At 36.6% G+C, this 26,860-nt stretch overlaps 1 protein-coding gene across 4 annotated transcripts in view; it reads right to left on the reverse strand.

Moving 5' to 3' along the window:
• Positions 1-26,860, reverse strand: part of ALMS1 (ALMS1 centrosome and basal body associated protein) — a 142,576-nt gene that overhangs the window by 109,328 nt on the left and 6,388 nt on the right. For 3 of the 4 annotated variants that reach the window (XM_074332176.2, XM_074332174.2, XM_019712865.3), the window contains exons 2-7: positions 16,382-16,577; positions 12,925-13,042; positions 11,377-11,705; positions 9,934-10,092; positions 9,560-9,678; positions 9,304-9,453 (exon numbers count right to left, since the gene is read on the reverse strand). In XM_074332176.2, the coding sequence (XP_074188277.2) occupies positions 9,304-9,453; positions 9,560-9,678; positions 9,934-10,092; positions 11,377-11,705; positions 12,925-13,042; positions 16,382-16,577 (1,071 nt within the window). The remainder of the gene's footprint in view (positions 1-9,303; positions 9,454-9,559; positions 9,679-9,933; positions 10,093-11,376; positions 11,706-12,924; positions 13,043-16,381; positions 16,578-26,860) is intronic. The other variant, XM_074332177.2, reaches the window with a different exon arrangement.

Genomic DNA, 26,860 nt, shown 5'->3' on the forward strand with positions numbered 1-26,860 from the left:
AAATTTATTGGGGTGACAATTGTTAGTAAAATTACATAGATTTCAGGTGTACAATTCTGTATTACATCATCTATAAATCCCATTGTGTGTTCATCACCCAGAGTCAGTTCTCCTTCAATCACCATATATTCGATCCCCCTTACCCTCATCTCCCACCCCCACCCCCCGCCCCGTTACCCTCTGGCAACCACTAAACTATTGTCTGTGTCTATGAGTTTCTGTTTCTCATTTGTTTGTCTTGTTCTTTTGTTGTTTTTGGTTTATATACCACATATCAGTGAAATCACATGGTTCTCTGCTTTTTCTGTCTGACTTGTTTCGCTCAGCATTACTCTCTCGAGATCCATCCATGTTGTCACAAATGTTCCTATATCATCTTTTCTTACTGCCGAATAGTATTCCATTGTGTATATATACCACAACTTCTTTATCCATTCATCTATCGAAGGACATTTTGGTTGTTTCCATGTCTTGGCCACCGTAAACAAAGCTGCAATGAACATTGGAGCACACGTGTCTTTATCTCTAAATGTTTTCAGATTTTTTGGGTAGATACCCAGAAGAGGGATTGCTGGGTCATATGGCAATTCTATTCGTAATTCTTTGAGAAACCTCCACACTGCCTTCCATAACGGCTGTACCAGTCTGCATTCCCACCAACAGTGTATGAGGGTTCCTTTTTCTCCACAGCCTCTCCAACATTTGTTATTATTTGTCTTGTTGATGATAGCCATTCTGACTGGGGTGAGGTGATATCTCATTGTGGTCTTGATTTGCATTTCTCTGATGATTAGTGATGTTGAGCATTTTTTCATATGTCTATTTGCCATTTGTATGTCCTCTTTGGAGAAATGTCTCTTCAAGTCCTCTGCCCATTTTTCAATTGGGTTGTTTGTTTTTTTGTTGTTGAGTTGCATGAGTTCCTTGTATATTCTGGATACTAGCCCCTTATCGGAGGCACTGTTTGCAAAAATCTTCTCCCATTCAGTTGGTGGCCTCTTTATTTTGTCAATGGTTTCTTTTGCTGTGCAGAAGCTTTTAAGTTTCATACAGTCCCATTCGTTTATTTTAGCTTTTACTTCCATTGCCTTTGGAGTCAAGTTCATAAAATGCTCTTTGAACCCAAGGTCCATAAGTTTAGTACCTATGTTTTCTTCTATGCAGTTTATTGTGTCAGGTCTTATGCTTAAGTCTTTGATCCATTTTGAATTAACTTTGGTACATGGTGACAAATAGCAGTCCAGTTTCATTCTTTTGCACGTGGCTATCCAATTCTCCCAGCACCATTTATTGAAGAGGCTGTCTTTGCTCCATTGTATGTTTTTGCTTCTTTGTCAAAAATTATCTGTCCATATTTATGTGGTTTTATTTCTGGGTTCTCAATTCTATTCCATTGGTCTATGTATCTGTTTTTCTGCCAGTACCATGCTGTTTTGATTATTGTAGCCCTGTAGTACAAGCCAAAGTCAGGAAGTGTGATACCTCCATTATTGTTCTTTTTCCTTAAGATTGCTTTGGCTATTCGGGGTCTTTTGTGGTTCCAAACAAATCTGATGATTTTTCGTTCTATTTCTTTAAAATATGCCATTAGGATTTTGATGGGGATTGCATTGAATCTGTATATTGCTTTGGGTAATATGGCCATTTTAACTATGTTGATTCTTCCAATCCATGAGCACGGAATGTCTTTCCATTTCTTTGTGTCTTCTTCAATTTCTTTCAAAAATGTCTTATAGTTTTCAGCATATAGGTCTTTCACATCCTTGGTTAAGTTTATTCCTAGGTATTTTATTCTTTTTGCTGCAATTGCAAAAGGAATTGTTTTTTGGATTTCTTTTTCTGACATTTCATTGTTAGTATATAGGAAGGCAATGGACTTTTGTGCGTTGATTTTGTAGCCGGCAACTTTACTGTATTCGTTGATTGTTTCTAGTAGCTTTTTGGTGGAGTCTTTAGGGTTTTCTATATATAGCATCATGTCATCTGCAAAGAGTGATAATTTAACTTCTTCATTCCCAATTTGGATGCCTTTTATTTCTTTCTCTTGCCTGATTGCTCTGGCAAGGACTTCCAACACGATGTTGAAAAGCAGAGGTGATAGGGGACATCCCTGTCGTGTTCCTGAACGTAGAGCAAAGGGCTTAAGTTTTTCTCCATTAATTATGAGATTAGCCGAGGGCTTGTCATATATGGCCTTTATTATGTTAAGGTATTTTCCTTCTATACCCATTTTATTAAGTGTTTTAATCATAAATGGATGTTGTATCTTGTCAAATGCTTTTTCTGCATCAATTGATATAATCATATGATTTTTGTCCTTTATTTTGTTTATGTGATGTATCACATTGATGGATTTGCGTATGTTGAACCATCCTTGTGCTCCGGGGATGAACCCCACTTGGTCGTGATGAATAATCTTTTTAATGCATTGTTGTATTCGATTTGCTAGAATTTTATTTAGGATTTTTGCATCGGTATTCATTAGAGATATTGGTCTGTAGTTTTCTTTTTTTGTGCTGTCCTTACCAGGTTTTGGTATCAGGGTAATGTTGGCCTCATAAAATGAGTTAGGGAGTACTGTCTCTTCTTCAATTTTTTGGAAGAGTTTGTGCAGGATTGGTATTAGATCCTCTTTGAAGGTTTGGTAGAATTCACTAGTGAAGCCATCTGGTCCCGGACTTTTGCTTTTGGGAAGGTTTTGGATGACTGATTCAATTTTGTTACTGGTGATCGGTCTGTTTAGATTTTCCAGTTCTTCATGGTTCAGCCTTGGAAGGCTATATGTTTCTAAGAACTTGTCCATTTCTTCTACGTTGTTGAATTTCGTGGCATATAGTCCTTCATAGTATTCTTGGATGATCCTTTGTATTTCTGTGGTGTCCGTGATAACTTCCCCTTTTACGTTTCTGATTTTGTTAATCAGTGTCTTCTCTCTTTTTATCTTAGTAAGTCTAGCCAAGGGTTTGTCAATTTTGTTAATCTTTTCAAAGAACCAGCTCTTTGTCATATTAATTTTTTCTATTGTCTTTTTGTTCTCTATTTCATTTAGTTCTGCTCTAATTTTTGTTATTCCCTTTCTTCTGCTGACCTTGGGTTTTACTTGTTCTTCTTTTTCTAGTTCTTTAAGGTGTAACATGAGGTTATTTATTTGGGAGTTTTCTTGTTTCTTGAGATAGGCCTGTAATGAGATAAATTTCCCTCTTAAAACTGCTTTCACTGCATCCCAAAAATTTTGGTAGGATGTATTTTCATTGTCATTTGTTTCTATGTATCTTTTGATCTCTCCTCTAATTTCTTCTTTGACCCAGTCCTTCTTTAAAAGTATGTTATTTAATCTCCATGTATTTGTGTTTTTTCCCGCTTTCTTTTTACAGTTCATATCCAATTTCAAAGCCTTGTGATCAGAGAATACGTTTGGTATGATTTCAATCTTCTTAAATTTGTTGAGACTGATTTTATGTCCCAATATATGGTCTATCCTTGAGAATGTTCCATGTACACTAGAAAAGAATGTGTAGTCTGATGTTTTAGGATGAAGTGCTCTATAAATGTCAATTATGTCCATTTCATCTAATGTGTCACTTAGGGCTACTATTTCGTTATTTATTTTCTGTTTGGATGATCTATCCATAGCTGTCAATGATGTATTTAAGTCCCCTAGTATAATTGTATTTTGGTCAATTTCTCCCTTTAGTTCTGTTAGTAGTTGCTTGGTGTATTTTGGTGCTCCCTGATTGGGGGCATAAATATTGATGACTGTTATGTCTTCTTGTTGTACAGTCCCCTTCACCATTATGAAATGTCCATCTTTGTCTCGTTATCTTTTTCACCTTGAAGTCTGTTTCATCTGATATCATTATGGTTAAACCTGATTTTCTCTGGGTACCATTTGCTTGGAGTGTCAATTTCCACCCTTTCACTTTGAGTCTATGCTTGTCCTTGTAGCTGAGATGTGTCTCTTGGAGACAGCATATGGTTGGGTTTAGTTTTTTGATCCAATCTGCTACTCTGTGCCTTTTTATTGGTGAGTTCAGTCCATTTACATTTAGGGTGATTATTGATATGTGAGGATTTCCTGTCATTCTATCCTTAGTTTTCTGGTAAGGCTGTGTCTCCATTGTTTCTTTGCCTTTTTGTTGTTGTCTATTATTTCTGTGTGGTGGTATTCTATGATGTTTCCCTCTGTTTCTTCTTTTATTTCAGTATATATTTCAATTCTGGATTTATTTTGAGTGGTTACCCTTAAGTTTATGTAAAAGAAAGTTTGATATTTAGAGTATTCCATTTTCTTCAGCACGCTTACTTTCTCCATTCCCATATTCCGGTTCAGGCCTTTACTCTCCCCCTTTTTGAGTTGTGGTTGCCACAAATTGTCCCTGTTGATGGTGGTCGAATAGCCTCCTTTAGTATTTCTTGTAGTGCAGGTCGTGTATTAGAAAATTCCCTCAGCTTCTGTATGTCTGGAAAGGTCTTTATTCCTCCTTCATATCTAAAGGATATCTTTGCTGGATATATTATTCTTGGCTCATGGTTTCTCTCTTTCAATAGTTTGAATATTTGGTTCCCCTCCCTCCTGGCTTGTAGAGTTTCTGCTGAAAAATCTGATGATAATCTAATGGGCTTTCCTTTGTAAGTTACCGTCTTCTTTTCCCTGGCTGCCTTGAGGATTCTTTCTTTGTCGTTGATTTTAGACAGCTTCAATACAATGTGCCTTGGAGAAGGTCTGTTGGGATTGAGGTAACTAGGTGTTCTATTTGCTTCGTGGATTCGAGGGTCCAGTTCTGTCCACAAATTTGGGAAGTTCTCATCGACAATTTGTTTGAATATATTCTCTGTTCCCTTCTCTCTTTCTTCTCCTTCTGGTATGCCCATTATTCTTATATTGCTCTTTCTGATGGAGTCAGAAAGTTCTTGTAGAGTTCTTTCATTTCTTTTAAGTCTCAAGTCTCTTTCTTCTTCTATTTGTGTCATTTCCAGGTTTCTATCTTCGATGTCACTGATTCTTTCCTCCATCTGGTCAACTCTACTACCTAAGCTGGTTATTTCATTCTTAATTTCTTCTATTGAGTTCTTAATCTCCAGAAATTCTATTTGGTTCTTTTTTAAGATTTCAATCTCTTTCGTAAAATGCTCATGCTGTTCTTTGATTGAGTTTCTGAGTTCCTTTAACTGCCTATCTGTGTTTTCTTGTATCTCGTTGAGTTTTTTCAGAACTGCAATCTTGAATTCTCTGTCATTTAAGTCACATATTTCTGTATCTTTAAGTGCCTTCTCTGGAGATTTTTCACTTTCTTTCTGAGCTATCTTGTTGCCTTGGTTATTCATGGCGATTACTGGTTTACTATTTCTCTTCCTAGACATCTACAGGAGTGACTTCTGCAACAGGTTGATAGAAAGCGGTCTTTCTTTTGTTTGCCAGTACTTGTTGGTAGAATGTTTTATTATTTCTCCAACTGCAACTTATTTTTCTTCTCCCACACAGTAGTGCTATGTTTTCTCTGCACTATTCCAACTTCTCACACAATGGGGGGATTCCCTGGGAGACGGGCTTCTCCTCTGTTAATAGTTCCTCTAGGTCACAGGGCGCAGTGTCCCGGTGGGTATGCGGAGAGCATTTGATGTTCCAAAGCTCTTCCAGCTCCTGATTCAGAGCCCGTATGTTTCAGCAGTTCTGTTTACTCCTGCAGGGATCCGCCCAGATAGGTGGGGTCAGGGGCGGGGTGAGTTGTGAGAGGTGGCCCAGAGCAATGGCGGCGACCACCACCACAGCCGGTCCTGCTTCCACAGCTCTCTCCCCTTTGCTGGAACTAGTTGGGCTGTGAATTTGTGTTTGCGGTCCACAATTCTCAAAACAGCAAATTTTCTGTTGTTTTGATCTGACACTGCTACTGTTTCGCTTCTAGCACCGGGCAGGTGGGGGCGGGGCGAGCTCTGGGAGGGGAGGGAGGGGGCGGCTAGTCTCAGTGCCTAAGGCTCCGTTCTCTGCTTGGCAGTGCGGGCTTAAACCACCGTTTTCAGCCTTTTTCCCTCAGTCTTTTCTCCGAGGTCTCTGCCGTGAGCGTTGGGTTCAGCCGTGTTATATGCTGTCCCCTCAGCCCTGTGGAGCCCTGGCGGAGCCCTAGCAGTCCGATCTCCCGCAGCTGCGGTAGTTCCGGGAAGCAGCGAGCTCGGCGCACTGAGCTAGGTCTGCGTCCTGCGCCCATGGGGCTCCGTCTCCGAGCACTTCTCCCTTTCTTCCTCCTCCCTCCACTCGCGCGAATCTCCCACCTTTAGGTGATTTCAGTCGGTAGTGGGCCTCTTCGTGTTGCCTGTCTGCTGTGCAGGGAGTCCTTTGTGGAGTTTTTGTTGTTTTATTCTTTGTAAATTCCAAGGGAGCTTTACAGAGGCTCACCTCACTCCGCCATTTTTCCGGAAGTCCAAGCATGCGTGTTTAATAGGAAGCAATTCTATTCCAATCTTGACTTCAATAAAACTTCATTATATCAAAGTTTCAAAATACATACACAGATATTAGAGTAGGTATTATAAAAGAAAATGTAGAATGAAAAAGATGAGAAGTATTTATTTAAGAGATCAGATCTTCATTACTAATTGAAAATGGGAGGAATCAGGAAGAAAAAATATCAACATTGATTTATCTCCCAGTTTTTAATCAATAATGAAGAATCAAAGGCAACATTTTTGAAACCAAGAAATGCTAACACCTCTATAAGAACTGAGAAAAATCTACAACTCAGTATGATTTTAGGAAAAAGATGTTTGATATAGACAAGTTGATTTTGAGGTGATGAGAATGGAATGTTCACAAGAAAATTTTGTGCAAGATAACATATGGGTCTATTATGGTCTAAAAACAGAGGTGATAACCATCCACACAGAGGAAAGCATTTAAATCTTGAAAGCAATCTAGGTCTTTTGGAGGAGGTGGGGGCAACAAAACAAAGAGAAAAGTAATCTAAGGAGTAAGCCTTAAGTAATATTTAGAGTTACGTGGCCAAAATAATGGATTCTAAAACAGTATTTTAGCAGAGGCTAAAAGAATGTTAAGTTGCTGCTACCAGGAACAAGGAGAAAGAAAGAACAAAATAACAATAGAGTAGGAAACTGGTGAGAATCCAGTAGTCTAGTTTCAGTGAAGTGGAGAACTAACAGCCAGGCACTGTGTAAGTGCTATATACCTTACCGCATGTAATATAACAATATATGAGGTTGAATATTACTATTCTATCTCTTTATGTGGATGAGGAGCCATCTGCCCAAGGCACAAGGCTAACAAAGTAACTGAACAGGGTTTTGACTCCAAACAGTCGTGTTCTTTTTAAAGCCCCAGGCTACATTCATTATACATAAGTGGATACCCAAATAATGATTTAGAGAATGACAAGTAGGTGTCCAAGTCAGGCAAACAAGCATGAATGATTCTTCAGAGACACAGATGAGAATAGAGAAGAAAACAAGCCTCCTGAGAGGAAGCTGAGCCACATGGGAAGGTTACTGCCATCTCTGACTCCTTGCACCCCTAAAACTGGCATTATGTAACTCCCAGACCACTGACTGAATAGAGCTAAAAGTAAAGGACACACAGGGAACAGCATCCTCCCTAGACTGAAAAAATATACTTAAGGCTATAGTTAAGGGCCAAGAAAATCTGTAACGTGGTCAGAGTTAATCTCAACACATCACTATTAACTGAATATATATCTTTATTTCTTTAAATATATTTTAACTACTGAAAAAGTTGATACAAGTTACAAAAGTAGTACTATGAAAAATAATAGAAATTCTAAGTTTAAAATTGATCAAATTTTGCCTCTCATTCTTATTGAAACTGACTTCAAAGCCTTCACTCTTGCCAAATAATGCAAAATCTTGGCTTGGTTTCACTGAAGAATAGCTAAATAGGGAGGCGGTTTATGCAAGCTGGTTAAGTACACAGATAAAGTTAGTTTCAAATTCTAGTTCCCCTACTTGCTAAATGATCCTAAGCAAGTTCCTTGACCCTCTAAGTGTCAATTGTAAAATGGGGATGATAATAATCCCCACAATCCTACCTGATAGGACTGACGAAAGGTCTAAACAAATCGACGTATATACTAAAAGTTAGCATGATATTTGAGCACAGTGTTAGCTTTCATTTCTATCCCCACGGTCATTAGATTGAAAACTAGAATGAAACAATGCCTACTTTAAAATGCTGAAGAAAATAAAACTAACCTAACAGTTCTCTACATTAAAATTCTTTTCAAATTCAACAAATTATAAATAAAAAGAAAAGTTCATCACAATATCTTCGTTCATTCCTCCTATCAATTGTGTGAACCTAAGGGTCTAAATACGAGTATGACTGCAACCCAAATTAGTATCTTTCCAATTAACATACTAACCTTATACATGGGAGAACAGGAAAAGGAAAGTAACATTAAGTATGCCACATATATTATCTAACTGTATTTAAAGACTAACAGCATATAAAAATATATTATAAGGAAGTGGGATCCAGATTGGCGCTTCTAGTATCAGACAGAAGAGGGTGGGCACTGGGACCAGAGGAACATTAAAGCCACGGGATCCAGGAAAATAAAGCCTCATGTAAAAGAAAGGTTGACACAGAATTTTTATAACACCCCAAAGTTATAATTTTCTAGCGCGCGCGCACACACACACACACATACACACACACAATGATGATGATGAGTTAAACGGAGAGGAAGGGAATGTAATAATATATGAGTATGTTGCTCATTTGGGAAAGGGGGTAGTTTCCTTTGGGGATACTGACCAGTTTGGACATTAAGCACCTCAGTATCCTTCTTGGGGACACACAGGTTCTTACGATTTTCAAGATACCTCTGAACTCAAATCTTTCACAAGCTTCTAAAAAGAAATACTTGAATATATGTGAATACTTCCAGGGCCTATTCCAAGGCTTGTGCGTTGAGGGTCAGAGCGGGGAAAGCACAAATCACTGTTTCCATGAATGAGTCTAATCTTAACACTGTCCCAACGGTTCTTCCTGGCACAACTTAAAAGAGTTAGGATGCCTCCAGATGAAAGGCCTGGGAACTCCAAAAGATGGCCTTTTCAAGGAAACCACAAAACTCACTAAGTCTGTCTAGAAAACAAACATATTTCTTTTATGCCAACCACTAACAAATTGATGCATCTTATTTCTGCATATCAGATAAAGACCAGATTACAAGTCACAAACCGGTATTAGAAGATAGAAATGGGCACTTTTATCCCCATTTTCAACTACAGTATTTCTTTCCTACCCCATAAGAAATGTCAAATGGAAAAACTTACAGGCTCTTCAAAACAGCTGTCTTCCTTGGATGGTAGTTGTAAAGCTGACTGCCAGTGCAGGGAGCTGTCACAAATCTCTAGATCATCAAGCAAATTTTCTAAGCCTGCTAGCTCAATGCACTCACCAGTCAAATCACTTTGGTCACATATCTGGGAAATAGTAAAAAGTAAAATAAAAACAAATAGCAATACCATTTCCTGAAACAATAATGGAAAAGACCATGTTTCTCCCAACTATCATCGTATTGTGTCTCACCTCTCTTTGTAGTTCAGCAACTCCTTCACTGCATATAACAGCATTTTCATCTAGGCCACAGCATTCAGTATCATCACCCAGGGTACAGGTGTCAGATTCAGCCTTCCCCTGCAGGCCCTCTACAAAATAGGAGTCATTTTGCATAATTGTATGTATCATTAAAACAGACTTGGCTCCCATAGGCCAAGGAATTTCACCTAGGCCTCTATCTGCTTTCAGCAATGTCTCCTGGCCTACTGCAATTAATGATGCATCTTTGGTCATTGGTAAAGCACCTTGTGACTTTGCATCATATGCCACCAAGTTTGCTAAAAAGCTAGTTCCTATAGTTGCAAATGGACCATCAATGACATACCTAGAATTTACATTCTTACCCGAAATACAGCTTGAGGAATCTGCAACTTCTTCAAAGGTCTGCTGCTTTAAATCTTGTACAAACAATGAATCTGAAGTTGACGCTTTCAGTGGATAAATGTTTGAAGATCCTACCTTCTCTGCAAGGTCAAGAGCAGGAACAGACTCTGTCTTCCCAACTGGAAGAAATGGTTCATTGTCTGTATCACATTGAATTAAAGCTGCCGGTGTTTTGCAAGGACCAACAACCTGTCTGTGAGATTTTTGACTTAAAGCAGCATATGAATTAAGCTCTGAAATAAAAGGAGGTGGCTTAATAAACATTTCCTGAGGAGGACTGGGGACTGATTTTAAATTAGGGCACCAGTACAAGGAGCTAACGTAATCATCTTGTTTATGCAACAATGGTTTTGAAGCTGCTGGTTCAAACACCCCAGGAGTAGACTGACATAGTGGATGACCAAGTTTATCAAAGAAAGAGTTTTTGTCATTATAACTGAATAGAGAAAACTCTGAATTTTGGGGTTCACTTTCTTGGCTGTCGTTTGTTAAAGATTTATTGATGTCAGCTTGGATTTCATTTACTGTCCTCTCTTTCTTGGAAGGCTCAATAGAAGCAATCACTGCCTCAAAGGCTACATTTTCAGTAGCATTAACATTTTTCCCACCAAAAGCAGAACTTGCCTTTTGGTTTCTTTCCCCTTGAAAATATAGTTGTTCTGATGTCTCATCCAAGTTGGATGTAATAGTCTGAAGAGGACAATCAGAAGCCTCTACCTTAGAGGTATCATGTCCCCTGGAGAGTATACGTGTTTCTGAAACTTCTACAAAATTATCAGGAACTACAACATTCTCAATATACTGTATATCTGAAGATCTGGGATGCACCTCTGAAAATGTCAAAGTATTGCTATTCTCCTTTAGTTCAAAACACTGAGATAAGTCTTTCCCCAGACCTTCTTCATTTCTTTCATAACCCTCCAAAGAATCCATCGTTTGTTTCACCTCATTCTCAGCTGGAGCCCTTAAATAAATACTCTGAAAATAACTATCAGACATCAAGGGAACCCTTTTTCCTCTTTTTTCCAACAAGCAATGCAAGAAAGAATATGACATTTTATTATTAAAATGAGGAGCAGCTTCATGTGCAAAAGAAACATGTTCCTCACTGATTAGACATGTTTCTGGATGGTATGAAACTCCTTGTTTGCTCCATGACATATATGAAAAAGGGGCACTGAAATTGTCACTTCCCTCAGGAATTTTATTTTTATCAATTGTATCAGATGAATCTGAACAAGAATCAAGGTCCTTACTGGTTAAATATTTTTCTGACTGCTGTATAACTTCCTGTTTCCAATATTGCACATATGAACAAGCAGCATCAAAACTGCCACGTTCTTTAGGAGTTACATATTCATCACTTGTATCAGATGAAGTTGAAAAAGAAACTTGATCTTTACCAGCTAAATTGGTTTCTGGTTCCTGTGTAACTTCTTGTGTCTTCCACGACATATATGAACAAAGAGCATCATAACTATCAGAGTCTTTGGGCGTTTTCAATTTATCAGCTGTATCAGATGAAATAGTCTCTTCTTTGGTTCCTTGTTCGCGAGGTAAAAAAGAGTCCTGAGATTCAATAGCTGTACTACCTATAAGTGGATGCTGAGACACACTAAAGCGGCTGTTACCAAAGTCTGAAGCTACTTCTGAGGTTGCCTGGAATAAAGCTTCACTAACTTCCGATGGTCGAGAAAACCATTCAATGTCTTCAGACTTCCCAGGAATTCCCCTGAAAATTCACAGTTAAAAATACACGTTAAGAACATTTATTTTTTTAAATACTAACATGAAAAAATACAAAACTTGTATGTCACTGATATTGAGGTTATTTGAAAAGTGTGTTGAAAAACAAAGTTCTAATTTCAAATTGCTTTAAGGTGGCTAATGACGAAGTAAGGCAAATTTTCTAAAAACTAAGGTGAACTACCATCCTATGACCCTGATATTTTCTCAGCCTTCTCCTAAAACAATATTGCCAAAAAATATAAATATTTTCATAGTGACAAAAAAGAAAAAAGACTCTTTAAATAAAAAATTCAAACTTTACTATTTAAAATGTTTACCACCTACCATAATTTAAAATTCGCTTAATCTGCATTAATTCTTTTACTAGTGACTTATTAAGCTCTTTTTTTCATTTATTATGGTCTTGAAAACCACTTAAGAAGAGATCTACTCCCAAAAATACAACAGTAACCTCATCATTGATTGACTATTATATACAAAACACTTCTCATAAAAGAAATTTTAAAGTACTACAAAGTAATATAAAGCAGGAGGGGGGAGGTTTTTACTAGGTAAACATCTGTAGTTTTTAATTTAAGAGTTTTTTAATATTTTTTTTTAGTTCTAAAAGAAGAAAACATATTCTTGGATAATTTCAAATGTTTTGGAGAATTCCAGACTTGTCTTCCATTATGACTATTCTAAAGGGCATTAATTTGGAATAATTGTTAATTTGGACGTGTGTCTGTTAGAATAATCTTATTACTTCATATTCGCACCTCCTCTAAGATAAAGAAAGACAACTAGACTGATTCAATATCAGCTGATCAAAATGAGTGTATCAAACAAGTTAGTGACCACGAAATAAATGCTTTTTACAAAATGGGGTTGGCCTGATGGGAAACAAAAGGGGAGATTTATAAAAAGAAAAATCCAGTTTGCCCTCTAAATTAAAATACACCTACAATGCTAGAATACATTAGAAATATTTTGAAATAAACTACAGTAACCTGGCTCATTTTCACACGTTACTAGGCCAAATTGATACGCATCAGGTCTTAACTTAGGGTCTTTTACCTTCAGAGTATTTGCTGAGAATATCTAACCCTCTCCCCCAAAGTCTCAACTTAGGCTGAAGTCATTAATATTTATTAGTAACAACTCAGAACAAGGAAAGAAAGAGTAGAAAGGTTACACGCAAATTAAAAAACAAATCACCTTACCTCAGAGGTGCAAAATCAAGTTCACTTTGGTGAAATAAGGAGTCAGGACCAAACTCTTGATCTTCTGTCAAACATGTCAGCAAAGGTAAATCAGGAGAAGCAAAGCTGTCTTGTATGACTGCAAAGTTTCAAATACGAAAATACTGGGAATGCTGAAAATTAACTGTTTAGCTTACTCACATACTTTAAAGAACCTAAATACGCTGCCATCTGGAAGTTTCTACAAGCTTTAGTATGATAACACACCAAGGCAGCAGCAACTGCTATTTATCGATAGCCGGACAAGGTCCAGGCACTAAACATGCAATATTTCACTTAATCCTCATAACCTTAAAGGATGGGTATCATTATATCCATCTTACAGGTGAAGAAAAATGATTACAAAACTTAAGAAATATTAAATAATTTGTCTAATTCAATAGCCTAAGTGCCAGAATAAGATCTGAACCTAAATACTAATTTTTTAGGAAGTGTTCTTAATCGTTATGAGTGTTTCTTTCCATTTTATATCAAAGTGTGGTCTACGGGCTCCTGGGCATCCCTAAGACACTCTCAGAAGGTGCCTCGGGTCAAAATTATATTCAAAATAATGTTAAAATATCATTTGCTTATTCTCTGTCATTCTCTCACAAGGGTACAGTGAAATTTTCCAGAAGCAACATCATGTATGATATTGAATGCAGAAGCAGATATCTGAAACTACCTGTTTTCTAGTAAGTCAGACATTACAGAGATTTTTTTTTTTTTAAGTACTCTCCTAAAAATTTTTGTTTTGGAATACAGTTACTTTTCTAAGAAAACTATATAATTTATATTAAATGCAATGAAGTTGTTTTTAATGAGTTAATAATCTTTAAAACTGGTGAGTTTTAATTTTTAATATGGGAAAATATCAATAACCCACATTAAACAAAAGGTCTCTGACATCCTCAGTAACTTTAAAGTGTGCAAAGTAGTCCCATGACCAAAAAGTTTGAGAACTACTGATATAAAGGAAAATCTTGTGAATTCCTGAGTACCAACTTAAATAATTCCTATAATAATGCCCTTAAATATGTACAGACCAGGTATAAACTCCTTATTACTGATAACATTTATACAACTACAAAACAAAAAATTAAACACTAATAGAAACAAATCTATACAACCAACAGCATCCTGTTTAATATTAATTTAACTGGATAGGTTATGTTTTGCTAAAACTAGATGGTTCTTCCAATATGCATGTAAAACTTGCTACAGTTTACTTTCCTGATTTCAGAATACCTATACTACTGCACCCCTTCCCTATTACAACTATTACACTCGTTTCAATCTTTGGTTTGCCTGCTTTCAACCTAGATTGGAAACTCCATGTCTGCTTTATTCACAGGTGTATCTTAGTGCCTAACAAAGTAACTGCTACACTTAGTGGGCACTTTGAATAGATTTATTATTTATTTACAGAATGAATGAATTAAAAACGAGAAACCTTTTCCACAAAGGACCAATGGGTATGGTTCCTCTTTGGCCCTGTCTTAGAGATGGTCTGAACCTTCCTAACCTTCATGTTATCACCTTCACAAGTCCTTCACCCTTCGAAGAATCATTAAGATTTTTTAACAAAGACCCCACATTTCCTCACATTTGGACGCTACTGATAGTTTGGATCACTCTTTTTCGAATCTGTTCCAGCACGAGACTAATATAACCCACAATGACTGTATCCATGCCTAACAAAACAGCAATGATGAAATTTCCTGAGCCATCAAGATCTGCTCTAATAATTTAAAATGTTCTACCTTATCTATAGTAAATGAAAAGCTGGAGTTATAAAACTTTACATTAGAAAACATTTTAGAAGCCACACACACAATGCCATCTCCCACACAATGCTGAAGTTCTTCTATTAGAGAATTTTGCCTGACATTCTGCCATGACATAAGCTCACTTTTTTGTTGTTATAGCCTTTCCCTATTAAATGACCCTATTAGAAAGCTCTTTCTTATATCAAGCTTAAAATAGCCTCTCTATTAAGTTATGTATAATCATTTTAACCTCTAGACTAGGAATTAGCAAATATTTTTATAGAAGTCCAGGCAGTAAATATTTTAGACTTTGTTGGTCACATATGGTCTCTATAGCATATTATTTTTTGTTTGTTTTTACAATCAATCCTTTATAAATGCAAAAACCATTCTTAGCTGATGCAAAATCAGGCCTTGGCTTGCAGCCTGTAGTTTGCACATCCTGGTATAGACCATTAAAATCCTCATCCATGATACTGGTATTTTCTGTTTACTGGACTGTCTTCCCAGAAGAGGAGGTAGCTTTGATCTATATATCCCTAACATCAAACACACACAGGACTTAGATATTTGTTAAAGAAATGAATGAATGAAAATAAGTTGCTTCCTCTTCAGCATGACAGCCCTTCAATACCTGATCACAGTGGTCTTCTCTTGCATCTACTCTCACAGTCATCTCCTCCCACAAAGAAACACTAATGTTGTCAACATCTTTCTTAAAACGTGAAACTAAAATTGAATTTAATGCTCTACACCGCAGAATACACTGGCACTAATATTTTGATTTGGACAGCATTAGCTTATGTTTGAAAAGAACTTGAATTAACTCCTATTCACGCTCCTCTAAAAAACTTTTGACAACTTCATGGTTGAATCCCATTCCTCAGACAAAGGCTAATTCTAAAAATGTGGTGGTTGTATTTTTTTCAATATTCATAAAACAAAATCTGAAAAAAGAAAGAACAAAATAATACTTGTCTGAATTATGATTTAGGCATGAAAAACATTACATTACCGTATTGGCTTAGTATTCTTACATATCCGCAATGATCCAAAGTAGTAACAGTACAATCCCATCTCCTATTTTGATGACCTGAAAGGTACTTAAAAGTTTACCTTTTGTATAGAGCTAATAAATGAGTTCCATATTAAGCAGAGGAAAGCAGTCAAGATCGACCTCAGACAAATCATTTAACCTCTTTATCTCAATTTTTCGGTCTGAAAACTGAGACCGTATGTTTTAACTAATTCTAAAAGTCTAATGAGGTAAGTATCAACATTTGCTTTTAGTTTGTATAAGGATCATGGAGTCACCACTGCTGAGGAGTAAAAGGATAATATATGATTTACCCCAAGAATAACCCCCACAAATTCAGGAATGAGGAGGTATACCCACCAGAGAGGAAGTTATCAGCTTTCTGCTTTCTGTGAGCAATAGAGCATGATAAAATGAGAGGCAACTGCACATTTAACATAACTACACCAGCTGGCCTGTATGGAAAACTAGAAATAAGCTGATAACTTTGAGTATGGACCTACAGAGCACCTCAACTAAAGAAAGGATTTAGCTGCAAGACTTGCAGTCTCCCAAAAGTATTTTATAAATAAATGTGACGTATTACTACAAGTTTTGTTTGTTTGTTTGTTTGTTTTAAAAAAAGAGGCATTACCTAGCAACGGAGAACAAAAGAGACCTCTGCTGGGTTCCTTGACTCGATTTTCTGCTTGGGTCAATATACCTTCCTCCACAGAGGGGAAATCTGTCACTTCCGTTCTTTCCTCTCTCATATTAATCCTGGTCTGTGTTGTGTCCGAGGTGTGGGAAGAGTCGATTTCTTGAGGAAGAAAATGCCAAGATTCTGTTCTCTAAAACAATAAATGTAAAGGAAAAAATATGCTAAGTTATTAACTGAATTAACATACATTAACATTTTGATCAAAATGTCCATTCATGTAGCATATAGCTTCCTATTTGATGGCATTCTCCTCAAAATTTTGAAAAAGTAATGTTGCTCTATGTTTTTCACAATATTGACTATATTTTAGACCTCCTTCACATACCTACCCATCTCTCAACGAGTTGAATCACTGGCACTTGTGCCAGCAATTCTTTAACAGTTAATTCTCATCATTAAAACAAATTTGGTTCTGTATGATGAAGTGTGTCACAATTATAAAACTGAAAATATTTTCCAAACCTAAAGCTACAATATTTTCTACATGTGACCATTACACTGAATTCTTATTAGCTATACTAGTTTCCAGTGGACTAGTCACTCCTCTCAATAAATAACATTATCATGTCATCCATGAATAGTGATACGTTTGTCTCTTTCAAATATTTACTCTTACATTAGTGGCATGACTCACAGCAATGCTTCTAAAAATATCTATGAGAAGGACCAGTTTTTCCCACTTCTAATTCATCACAAAAACACGTTTTATTAAAATACTAATAAAAATTAATAAGTAAATAAAAATAAACTAATAAAAACTAGTACAAATAGCTAGAAAAATGAAATTTGATGTCGAGTGTGCCCCAAAATGTACTGTTTCCCCAAAAATAAGACCTAGCCGGACAATCAGGTCTAATGCATCTTTCACAGAAAAAATTAATATAAGACCAAGTATTATATTAATTACACCCGGTCTTACATTATAGTAAAATAAGACTGGGTCTTATATTAATTTTCGCTCCAAAAGATGCAATCAGCTCTAATGCAACTGGGTCTTATTTTCGGGGAAACAGAGTATATACAATTTTAAGAAAGGAAAACTGTATTAAAATTGTAATACTCAATATATACCGAAAATAAAAGATGAATACAAGTCACGTTTGACTTCTGCAATTACAAGAGGTGCTCAAAGTGGTTACCATCAGCGTCCAGACAATTCTGATTATGGTGAACTACTGCGTGAGCAACGTTGACCAAAGTGACCACTTGTATACATTTTTTTGGCATCCCTAGTATAAGCCCAACTACAAAATATAAGCCCAAATGTCTCATTACTAATTCTGAAAAATATAAAATCACTGTCAAAATGCTATAAAAGTCTCTAAACTCTTCCTCTCATTTCTCATACTTATTTCTTAAGAGACCAGTAACAAGAAATTCATGGACTAGCACCAATCCAGACCATACTAAGTAGCAATGTTGAATTAAAGTTGAATTAAATACTAATGATAACCAGTTTTATAAGGCACCTTCCTTCTGAATTTTGTATTGGTTAATAATTAAGAATATTCTTTCTATCATGCTATGAAAGTATTCTTTCATTTTCACATTGAATTAATTTGATTAGGAATGAGCACTGAATTTGCTCAAACTACATTACTGCATCTTTTTTCCCAATTAAATCTCATAAAGTATAGCAACAATAAATTTCTTTATATTGTAACATCTTCACATTTCTTATTTGGTAGTGGTAGATTAGACTTTTAATCATATTTGCCAGCACAGTCTTTAACATTTTCAGCCATATATAGGCATAATAATATTAGTTAATCAGCATTTTTCCTTCATAAAAATTTTTATTCGTTATTTAAACTTAAAAAAAAAAAACAGTTCACCCATTTCTCCCACCCTCTAGAATCATCAATCCATTCTCTGCATCTAGGGCTTAGTTTTTGTTGTTCTTGTTCTTTTAGATTCCACAAAAAGAGAGATTATACAGTATTTGTCTTTCCCTGTCCCACTTATTTCACTTAGCAGAATGCCCTCAAGGTCTATCCATGTTGTCCCTAATAGCAAGGTTTTATTTTTTTTATGGACAAATAATATTCCATTGTATGCATATACAATGTTCTTCATCCATCGATGAACACTTAGGCTGTTTGCGTATCTTGGCTACTGTAAACAATACTGCAGTGAACATGGGGGTGCATATTATATTTTTGAGTATTTTCATTTTCTTTGAATAACTACCCAGAGAGGAATTGCTAGCTTATATTATAGCTCTATTTTAAATTTTTTGAGGAACTTCCATACTGTTTTCCATAGTAACTGTATCAATTTACATTCCCACCAACAGTGCACAAGGCTTTCCTTTTTCTCCACATCCTTACCAACACTTGTTATTTTTTTGTCTTTTTGGTAACAGTTATTCTAACAGGTGTGAGATGCTATCTCAAGGTTTTGGGTTGCATTTCCCTAATTAATGATGTTGCGCATCTCTTCATGTACTTGTTGGCCATCTACATGTTTTCTTCGGAAAAATGTCTATTCAGGTCTTCTACCCATTTTTTAAGTGGATTGTTTGTTTTTTGCTATTGAGTTATATGAGCTATTTATATATATTTTTTGCCTATTAACCACTTTTCAGATGTATGACTTGCAAATATTTTCTCATTGGTTTCCTTTGCTGTACAGAAAGTTTCTAGTTTAATGTAGTCCCACTTGTTTATTTTTGGTTTTGTTGCTTTTGCTTTTGGTGTCAGATTCAAAAATCATAGCCAAGGCCTATGTAAAAGGCCTTACTGTCTATGCTTTCTTCTATGAGTTATATGGTTTCAGGTCTTACCTTCAAGTCTTCAAGCCATTTTGAGTTAATTTTTATATATAGTGTAAGACAGTGGTCCAATTTCCCCACCACCATTTATTGAAGAGACTGTCCTTTCCCCATTGTATATGCTAGGCTACTTTGTTGTAAATTAATTGGCCATATATGCATGGTTTTATTTCTGGGCTCTCTGCTCTGTTCCATTGATCAATGGAGTTTGTTTTTATGGCAGCACCATACTGGTTTAATTACTACAGCTTTGTAACATAGCTTGATATTAGGGAGTGTGATGCTTCTAGCCTTGTTCTTTCTCAAGACTGCTTTTGCTATTCAGGGTTTTTTGTGGTTCCATGCATATTTACGGATTTCTTTTGTTCATTTCTCTGAAAAATGCCATTGGAATTGCGATAGGGATTGCACTCAATCTGTAGCTTGGAGTAGTATGGACACTTCAACAATATTAATTCTTCGAATCCATGAGCACAGAATATCTTTCCATCTCTTTGCATCTTCTTCAACTTTTTCATCAATGTTTTACAGCTTTCAGTATACAGATCTTCCACCTACCGTGTTTCCCTGAAAATAAGACCTAGCCAGACCATCAGTTCTAATGCGTCTTTTGGAGCAAAAATTAATATAAGACCTGGTCTTATTTTAATATAAGACCGGGTATAATATATGATATGATATATGATATGATATGATATGATATGATATGATATGATATGATATGATATGATATGATGTAATATAATACTGGGTATAATATCATATAATATATAATACTAGGTATAATATAATATAATACCGGGTGTTATATAATGTAAGACCCAGTCTTATATTAATTTTTGCTCCAAAACATGCATTAGAGCGGATGGTTCGGCTAGGTCTTATTTTCAGGGAAACATGGTAGAGTACACAGGATTTTTAGTGTAGGGACACTATTCTGTAGGATACTATAATAGGAGCTATATGTCATTACACATTTGTCAAAACCCATAGGATGTACAAAGAGCAAACCCTAATGTAAACTATGGTCTGTGATTAACAAAAATGTATCAATATTAGCTTACAAATTACAGCAAATGTACCTCACTATTGCAAGATGTTAATAACAAAGAAAATAGGGGAGGGGAAAGTGCTATATGGGAATTTTGTACTTTCTGCTCAATGTTCCTGTAAACATAAAATTACTCCCAAAAAAGTCTGTTAAAAAAAAGATGGTCATCATGACAGAAGACCAACGAAATATAAGATCTGAACACCACTATAAACAAACTAGATCTAAAGACATTACAGAATACTCCACCCTAGAGGAGCAGAATGCACATTCTTCTCAACATCTCAAGCACAAATGTAACATTCTCCAGGACAGACCAGATGTTAGGCCATAAAACAAACCTCAAAAAATTTACGTAACTGAAATCATAGAAAGTATATTCTTCAGCCAAAATGGAATGAAATTAGAAATCATCAACAGAGGGAAATTTAGGAAATTCACAAAAATGTGGAATCAAGCAACACACTCCTAAATAACTCCTAATGGATCAAAAACGTAATCACAAAAAGAATTTTCAAATACTTTGAGATGATAAAATACTACATACCAAAACATATGGGATGCAGCTAAAGCAGTGCTCAGAGGAAAATTTATATCTGTAAACACATATATCACAAATAGAACAAAGATGTAGATCAATAGCCCTACACTTGCACCTTAAACTAGAAAAGAGAAAATTAAACCCAAAGAAAGCAGAAGGAAGGAAATAAGACTAAAATAAATGAAACAGAGAATAGTGAAAATCAATGAAACTAAAAGTTGGGTCTTTGAAAAATATCACCAAAATTAAAAAACCTTTAGCTAGACTCACCAAGAAACAGAGTATTCAAATTACTAAAATCAGAAATTAAAGAGGGAACTTGACTATAGATCTAATTATGATGGTGCAGCTTACAATTTTTTTACTTTACAATGATAGAAAGTTATATACAGTCAGCAGAAACCATACTTCAAATTTTGAATTTTGATCTTTTCCTGGACAAGCGATATACAGTAAGATACTCTCTCGTGATACTGGACAGCAGCAGCAAGCCTCAGTTCCCAGTCAGCCATGAGATCACGAGGGTAAATAACTGATACTCTACAGAATACTATGTTGCCAGCATTTTTTGGATATTGTTTTGTTTTCATATCCCATCAAGCCTACAAAATGCCCATCTGGGTCTCCTATTTCTGGTGAGACAGAGGAAAGCAATTACAGGTGCTCTTCGATTTATGCTGGGGCTACATCCCAATAATGTAAGTGTTCCGAGTACATTTAAGGCTACACTAAGCTACGGTGTTCAGTAAGTTAGATGTATTAAATGCATTTTCAACTTACAATATATTCAACTTGCAATGGTTTTATTGGAACTTACCTGCATCATAAGTCAAGAAGCATCTGTACTACGAAAAAGTGTATATTAAAAAATTTGATAACTTAGAGGAAATGGACAAACACCTAGAAAATAACAAATTAGTGAAACTGACTCAAGAAGGAATAGACAAGAAAGTTCCAGTCAAGATGGCAGAGTAAAGGCTGTGCTTACCTTCTCTGACAACCACATCAAAATTACAACTGAACTACAATACAACCATCACTGAGAATCACATGAAATCTTGCTGAATGGAAGTCCTACAACTAAGGACATACAGAAGAAGCTACCTTGAGACTGGCAGGAGAGGAAGAGACACAGAGCAGGCTCATCCCCCACCTGCATGTGACCATTAAAAATTGGGAGAGATATTGTGGCTGTGGAGGTCTACTCTGAAGGAGCAAGGGGTCCCAGCCCAGGATTCCAGTGCCAGGGAGAGAAGTTCTGATAATTTCTGGTTGTGAAAACAAGCGGAGATTCTGGCTGATTGAGACAAAGGGCGGCTGGAGTCCCAACAGCTCCTCTTAAAGGCACAAACGCACATACTTAACAATGGAATCACTGGCTCTGAGCGCCAGTGCTGGTACAGCAGTTAGAGAGGCAACAGGGACATCCGGGGGTAGGGGGGAACTGAGTTGTCTGGCTTCAGGACAAGGGCTGGAAGGGTAGCTTTCTCCTGGACAGAGGAGCTGGCGGAGGCCATTGTTGCTTTGTTGAGCCCTCCCCGTTCCTGCGTGCTGACACAGGCAGCTGCCATATCTCAGTCTCCATCAAGTTGGCTGACACAATTCGTTTGCCATGCCCTGGTGATTCTGAGACCCCACCCCACCCAACTTTCAGGCACACCCGAGCTGCTTCCAGTGGCTTTTTCCTACAAACCGCCTGCTTTGGCTCATGCTGCAGACTTTCCTAGGGTCTCTCAAAGGTTCATGGAACCCAGACAAGCAGCATCAGGCATGATCATGTCCCATACCTCTGATACAGCAGCCCTAAGGCTGGCACTAGTGCCAGCCGGCTGTTGTTCGCAGGTTGTCCTCGAAGCACTTCCAAGCACAGTGCAGGCGGCGGCCATCTGCATATTGCTCTGTGGCTCCTGCCATGTGCACCTGGGTGGGGCACGGGCTGCGGCTGAATCTGAACTGAAGGGGGTACCTCACAGGTGGCCCTGGGGCTGGCACACCCAGTGGCCAGCTTCAAAACAAGCTGGATTATCACCCAACTGCCTCCAAGGACGACACACCCAAGGGGCAGACTGGGCAGGCACCAGAGCCCTGCTGAGGCAGATCCTGTTCTGTAGGATCAGCCCCTGCACCACAACTCCTCCACTGTAGTCACAGCCAGTCTTCACAACCAATGAGCATGAGGGTCAATCCCTCCCACTGTCATGCAAACAGCAACTAAGACTCGACTACAAGAGGAAGGTACAGTCAACCCACACAAGGAACACACCTGGAGTCTGCAGCTCAGGTGACTGTTGAGACTGTGCCACTGGGCCCCACAGCACACCTACAACATAAGGCCACTCTATTAAGACTGGGAGACATACCAGCCTTACCTAATATATAGAAACAAACACAGGGAGGCAGCCAAAATGGGGAGACAAAGAAACATGTCATAATAAAAGAACTGAACAAAGTTCGAGAAAAAGAACTAAACAAAATGGAGACAGGCAATCTACCCAACATATGGTTCCAAATACTGGTTATAAGGATGCTCAGTGAGCTCAGGGAGAACTTCAAAAAAGAGCTAGGAAACATAAAAATGGAGATAGAAAACAAAAAAAGAACCCGTCATAAGTAAATAATACAATAACAGAAGTGAAGAATACATTATGGGGAATCAACAGTAGATTCGATGAAGCAAAGGACTGAATCAGCAATTTAGAAGATAAGTTAGCAGAAAACTCCCAATCAGAATAGCAAAAAGAATCCAAAAAAAATGAGAATTTAAGGAGCCTCTGGGACAACATCAATCTTACCAACATTTGCATCATAGGGGTACCAGAAGAAGAGAGAGCGCAAGGAATTGAAAAACTATCTGAAGAAATAATGATGGAGAACTTGCTTAACCTGGTGAAGGAAGTAGATAGACAAGCCCAGGAAGCACAGAGAGTCCCAAACAAGATGAACTCAAAGACGCCAACACCAAGACACATCATAATTAAAACGTCAAAAGTTAAAGACAAAGAGAGAATATTAAAAGCATTAAGAGAAAAGCAGTTACCTACAAGGGAGCTCCCATAAGACTGTCAGCTGATTTCTCAACAGAAACTTTGCAGGCCAGAAGGGAGTGGCAGGAAATATTCAAAGTGATGAAAAGCAAGGACCTAAAACCAATATTACTCTACCCAGGAAATCTATCATTTAGAGTTAAAGGAAAGATTAAGAGCTTCCCAGACAAGAAAATGCATCACCACCAAACCAGTATTACAAGGAATCTTAGACGGACTTCTCTAAGATGAAAAAAACAATCAAAACTATAAATAATAAAATGGCAATAACTACATATCTATTAACAATTACTTTCAATGTAAATGGAGTAAATGGTTGAATTGATAAGAAAACAAGACCCTTATATATGTTGCCTTCAAAAGACTCACCTCAGCTCGAAACACACACACAAAGACTGAAAGTAAAGGGATGGAAAAAGATATTTCATCCAAATGGAAACAAACAAACCAAAAGTGGGGTAGCAATACTTAAATCAGACAAAATAGACTTTAAAACAAGAGACAAAGGACCTAGTAATCCCACTTCTGGGTATTTATCCAAAGAAACCCAAAATGCTACTTCAAGGGAATGTGCTCATCCATATGTTCATTGCAGCATTATTTACAACAGTCAAGATATAAAGGCAACCTGGATGCCTTTGAATGGCTGAATGAATAAAAAGGTGGTACATATATACAATGAAATATTACTCAACCGTAAAAAGAAGAACAAAATCTTGCCATCTGAGACAACATGGATGGACCTAGAGGGTATTGTCCTTAATGTAGTAAGTCAGACAGCCAAAGACAACTGTCATATGATTTCACTTATAAGTGGAATCTAAAGAACACAATAAACAAACAAATGAAACAGAAACAAACTCATAGATACAGAGAATATTTTGATGGTTGCCAGATGGTAGGGGGATTGCGGGTGGGTGAAAAAGGGGAAGGGATTATGAGGTACAAATTGGTTGTTACACAGTAGTCATGGAGATATAGGTTTTAACAAGGAATATAGTCAGTAATATTGTAATAACTACGCATGGTGTCAGATGGGTACTAGATCTAACTGGGTAATAGATAGGAGGAAGGTTTGAGGAACGATGAAAAACATGAAGGGATTAAGAAATATAAATCAGTAATTATAAAATAGTCATGGGGATATAAAGTAAAGCACAGGGAATAAAATAAATAATATGATAGTAACTACCGTGTTCCCCGAAAATAAGACCTAGCCAGACCATCAGCTCTAATGCATCTTTTGGAGCAAAAATTAATATAAGACCAGGTATTATACTATATCATATTATATGAGATCCAGTATTATGTTATGTTATGTCATGTTATATTATACCCAGTCTTATATTATAGTCAAATAAAACCGGGTCATATATTAATTTTTGCTCCAAAAGATGCATTAGAGCTAATGGTCCAGCTAGGTCTTATTTTGGGGGAAACACGGTATGCATAGTGCCAGGTGGGTATTAGTTAGGGGGATCCCTGAATAAATTATACAAATGTCTAACCACTATGCTGTACACCTGAAATTAACATAAAATAATAATGAATGACAACTGCAATTTAAAATTTTTGAAAGGGAGGAAGATAAAGGGGAATAAGAGGTTCAAAGTACCATGTATAAAACAAGTAAGTCCTGGGGATGTAATATATAGCATAGGAAATACAGTCAATAATATTGTGATTGAGTGGTATGGTGTCAGATGGTTGTTGGACTTATAATGGTGATCACTTCCTTAGCACAGGGAATATAACCAATAATATGGTAATAATTATGTATAGTGCCAGGTGGGTACTGTTGAATAACTATGATGTACACCTGCAACTAAAAAGAAGGAATAGATGACCTGAGTAGAGCCATAGCAAGAAAAGAATATGAATTAATAATTAAAATACTTCCCAAAAAGAAAAACCCAAAACCATATGGTGAAATCTATCAGTCAAAGAATTGTTAGTGCCAAGATCTTCCCAAAACAGAAGGAACACTTGCAACTCACTTTATGAGGCCAGTATTACCCTGATAACTAAACCAGACAAAAAGACACAAGAAACTACAGACCCAATATCTTGGGAATATAGATGCAGAAGTTAAAAAAAAGAAAGGACACTAGCAAATTGGTGTATTAATGTTCCAGCAACATATAAAATATTCATACACCATAATGAAGTAAATTATTCCCAGAATGCATATTGGCTTAACAATCCAATATCAATTAATGTAATACACCAATTAATAGAATAATTTGACAAAATTAATATCCCTTTCATGGTAAAACACTCAAGAAACTAGGATAGAAGAAAACTATATCAATCTGACAAGGGCATCTATGAAAAACCCACAACTAACACCATACTTTTGGTGAAAGACTGGATGCTTTTTCCCTAAGATCAGGAATAAGACGAGGATATCCACTCTTACCACTTCTGTTCAACATTATACTGGAGGTACTATCCAGGAAAATTAGGGGAGAAAAAAATAAATAAAAGGCATTCAGATTGGAAAAGAAGAATAAAAGTATATGTACTTGCATGTGACATGGTCTTCTTTTTTAAAAAAATCTTAGCACATCCACTAAAAAATCTCTTAGAACTCATAACAAGTTTAGCAAAGTTGCAGAATACAAGATAAATATACAAAAAAATCACCTGTCTTTTTATACACTTGCAATGAATAATCCAAAAATGGGGGGTGGGGGGGTTCCATTTACAATGACACTAAAAAGAATCAAAAAATATTTAGAATTTAAGAAAAGTTAAAACTTATACTCTGAAAACTACAAAACATTATTGAACAGATTTACGGAAGATCTAAAGAAATAAAAAGATACCCCATGATCATGGATCAGAAGACCTAACATTGTTAACATGGCAGTACTTCCAAATTGATCTATAAATTCAATGTAATTCACACCAAAATACCAGCTGACTTCTTTGTAGAAATTGAAAAGCTGATCCTAAAATTCATATAGAATTACAAGGAACCCAGAAGAGCTAAAAAATCTTG

Source organism: Rhinolophus sinicus, chromosome 2, assembly GCF_057876585.1.
Source record: "Rhinolophus sinicus isolate RSI-liver-muscle chromosome 2, RSI-T2T, whole genome shotgun sequence".
Classification (NCBI taxonomy): Eukaryota; Metazoa; Chordata; class Mammalia; order Chiroptera; family Rhinolophidae; genus Rhinolophus; species Rhinolophus sinicus.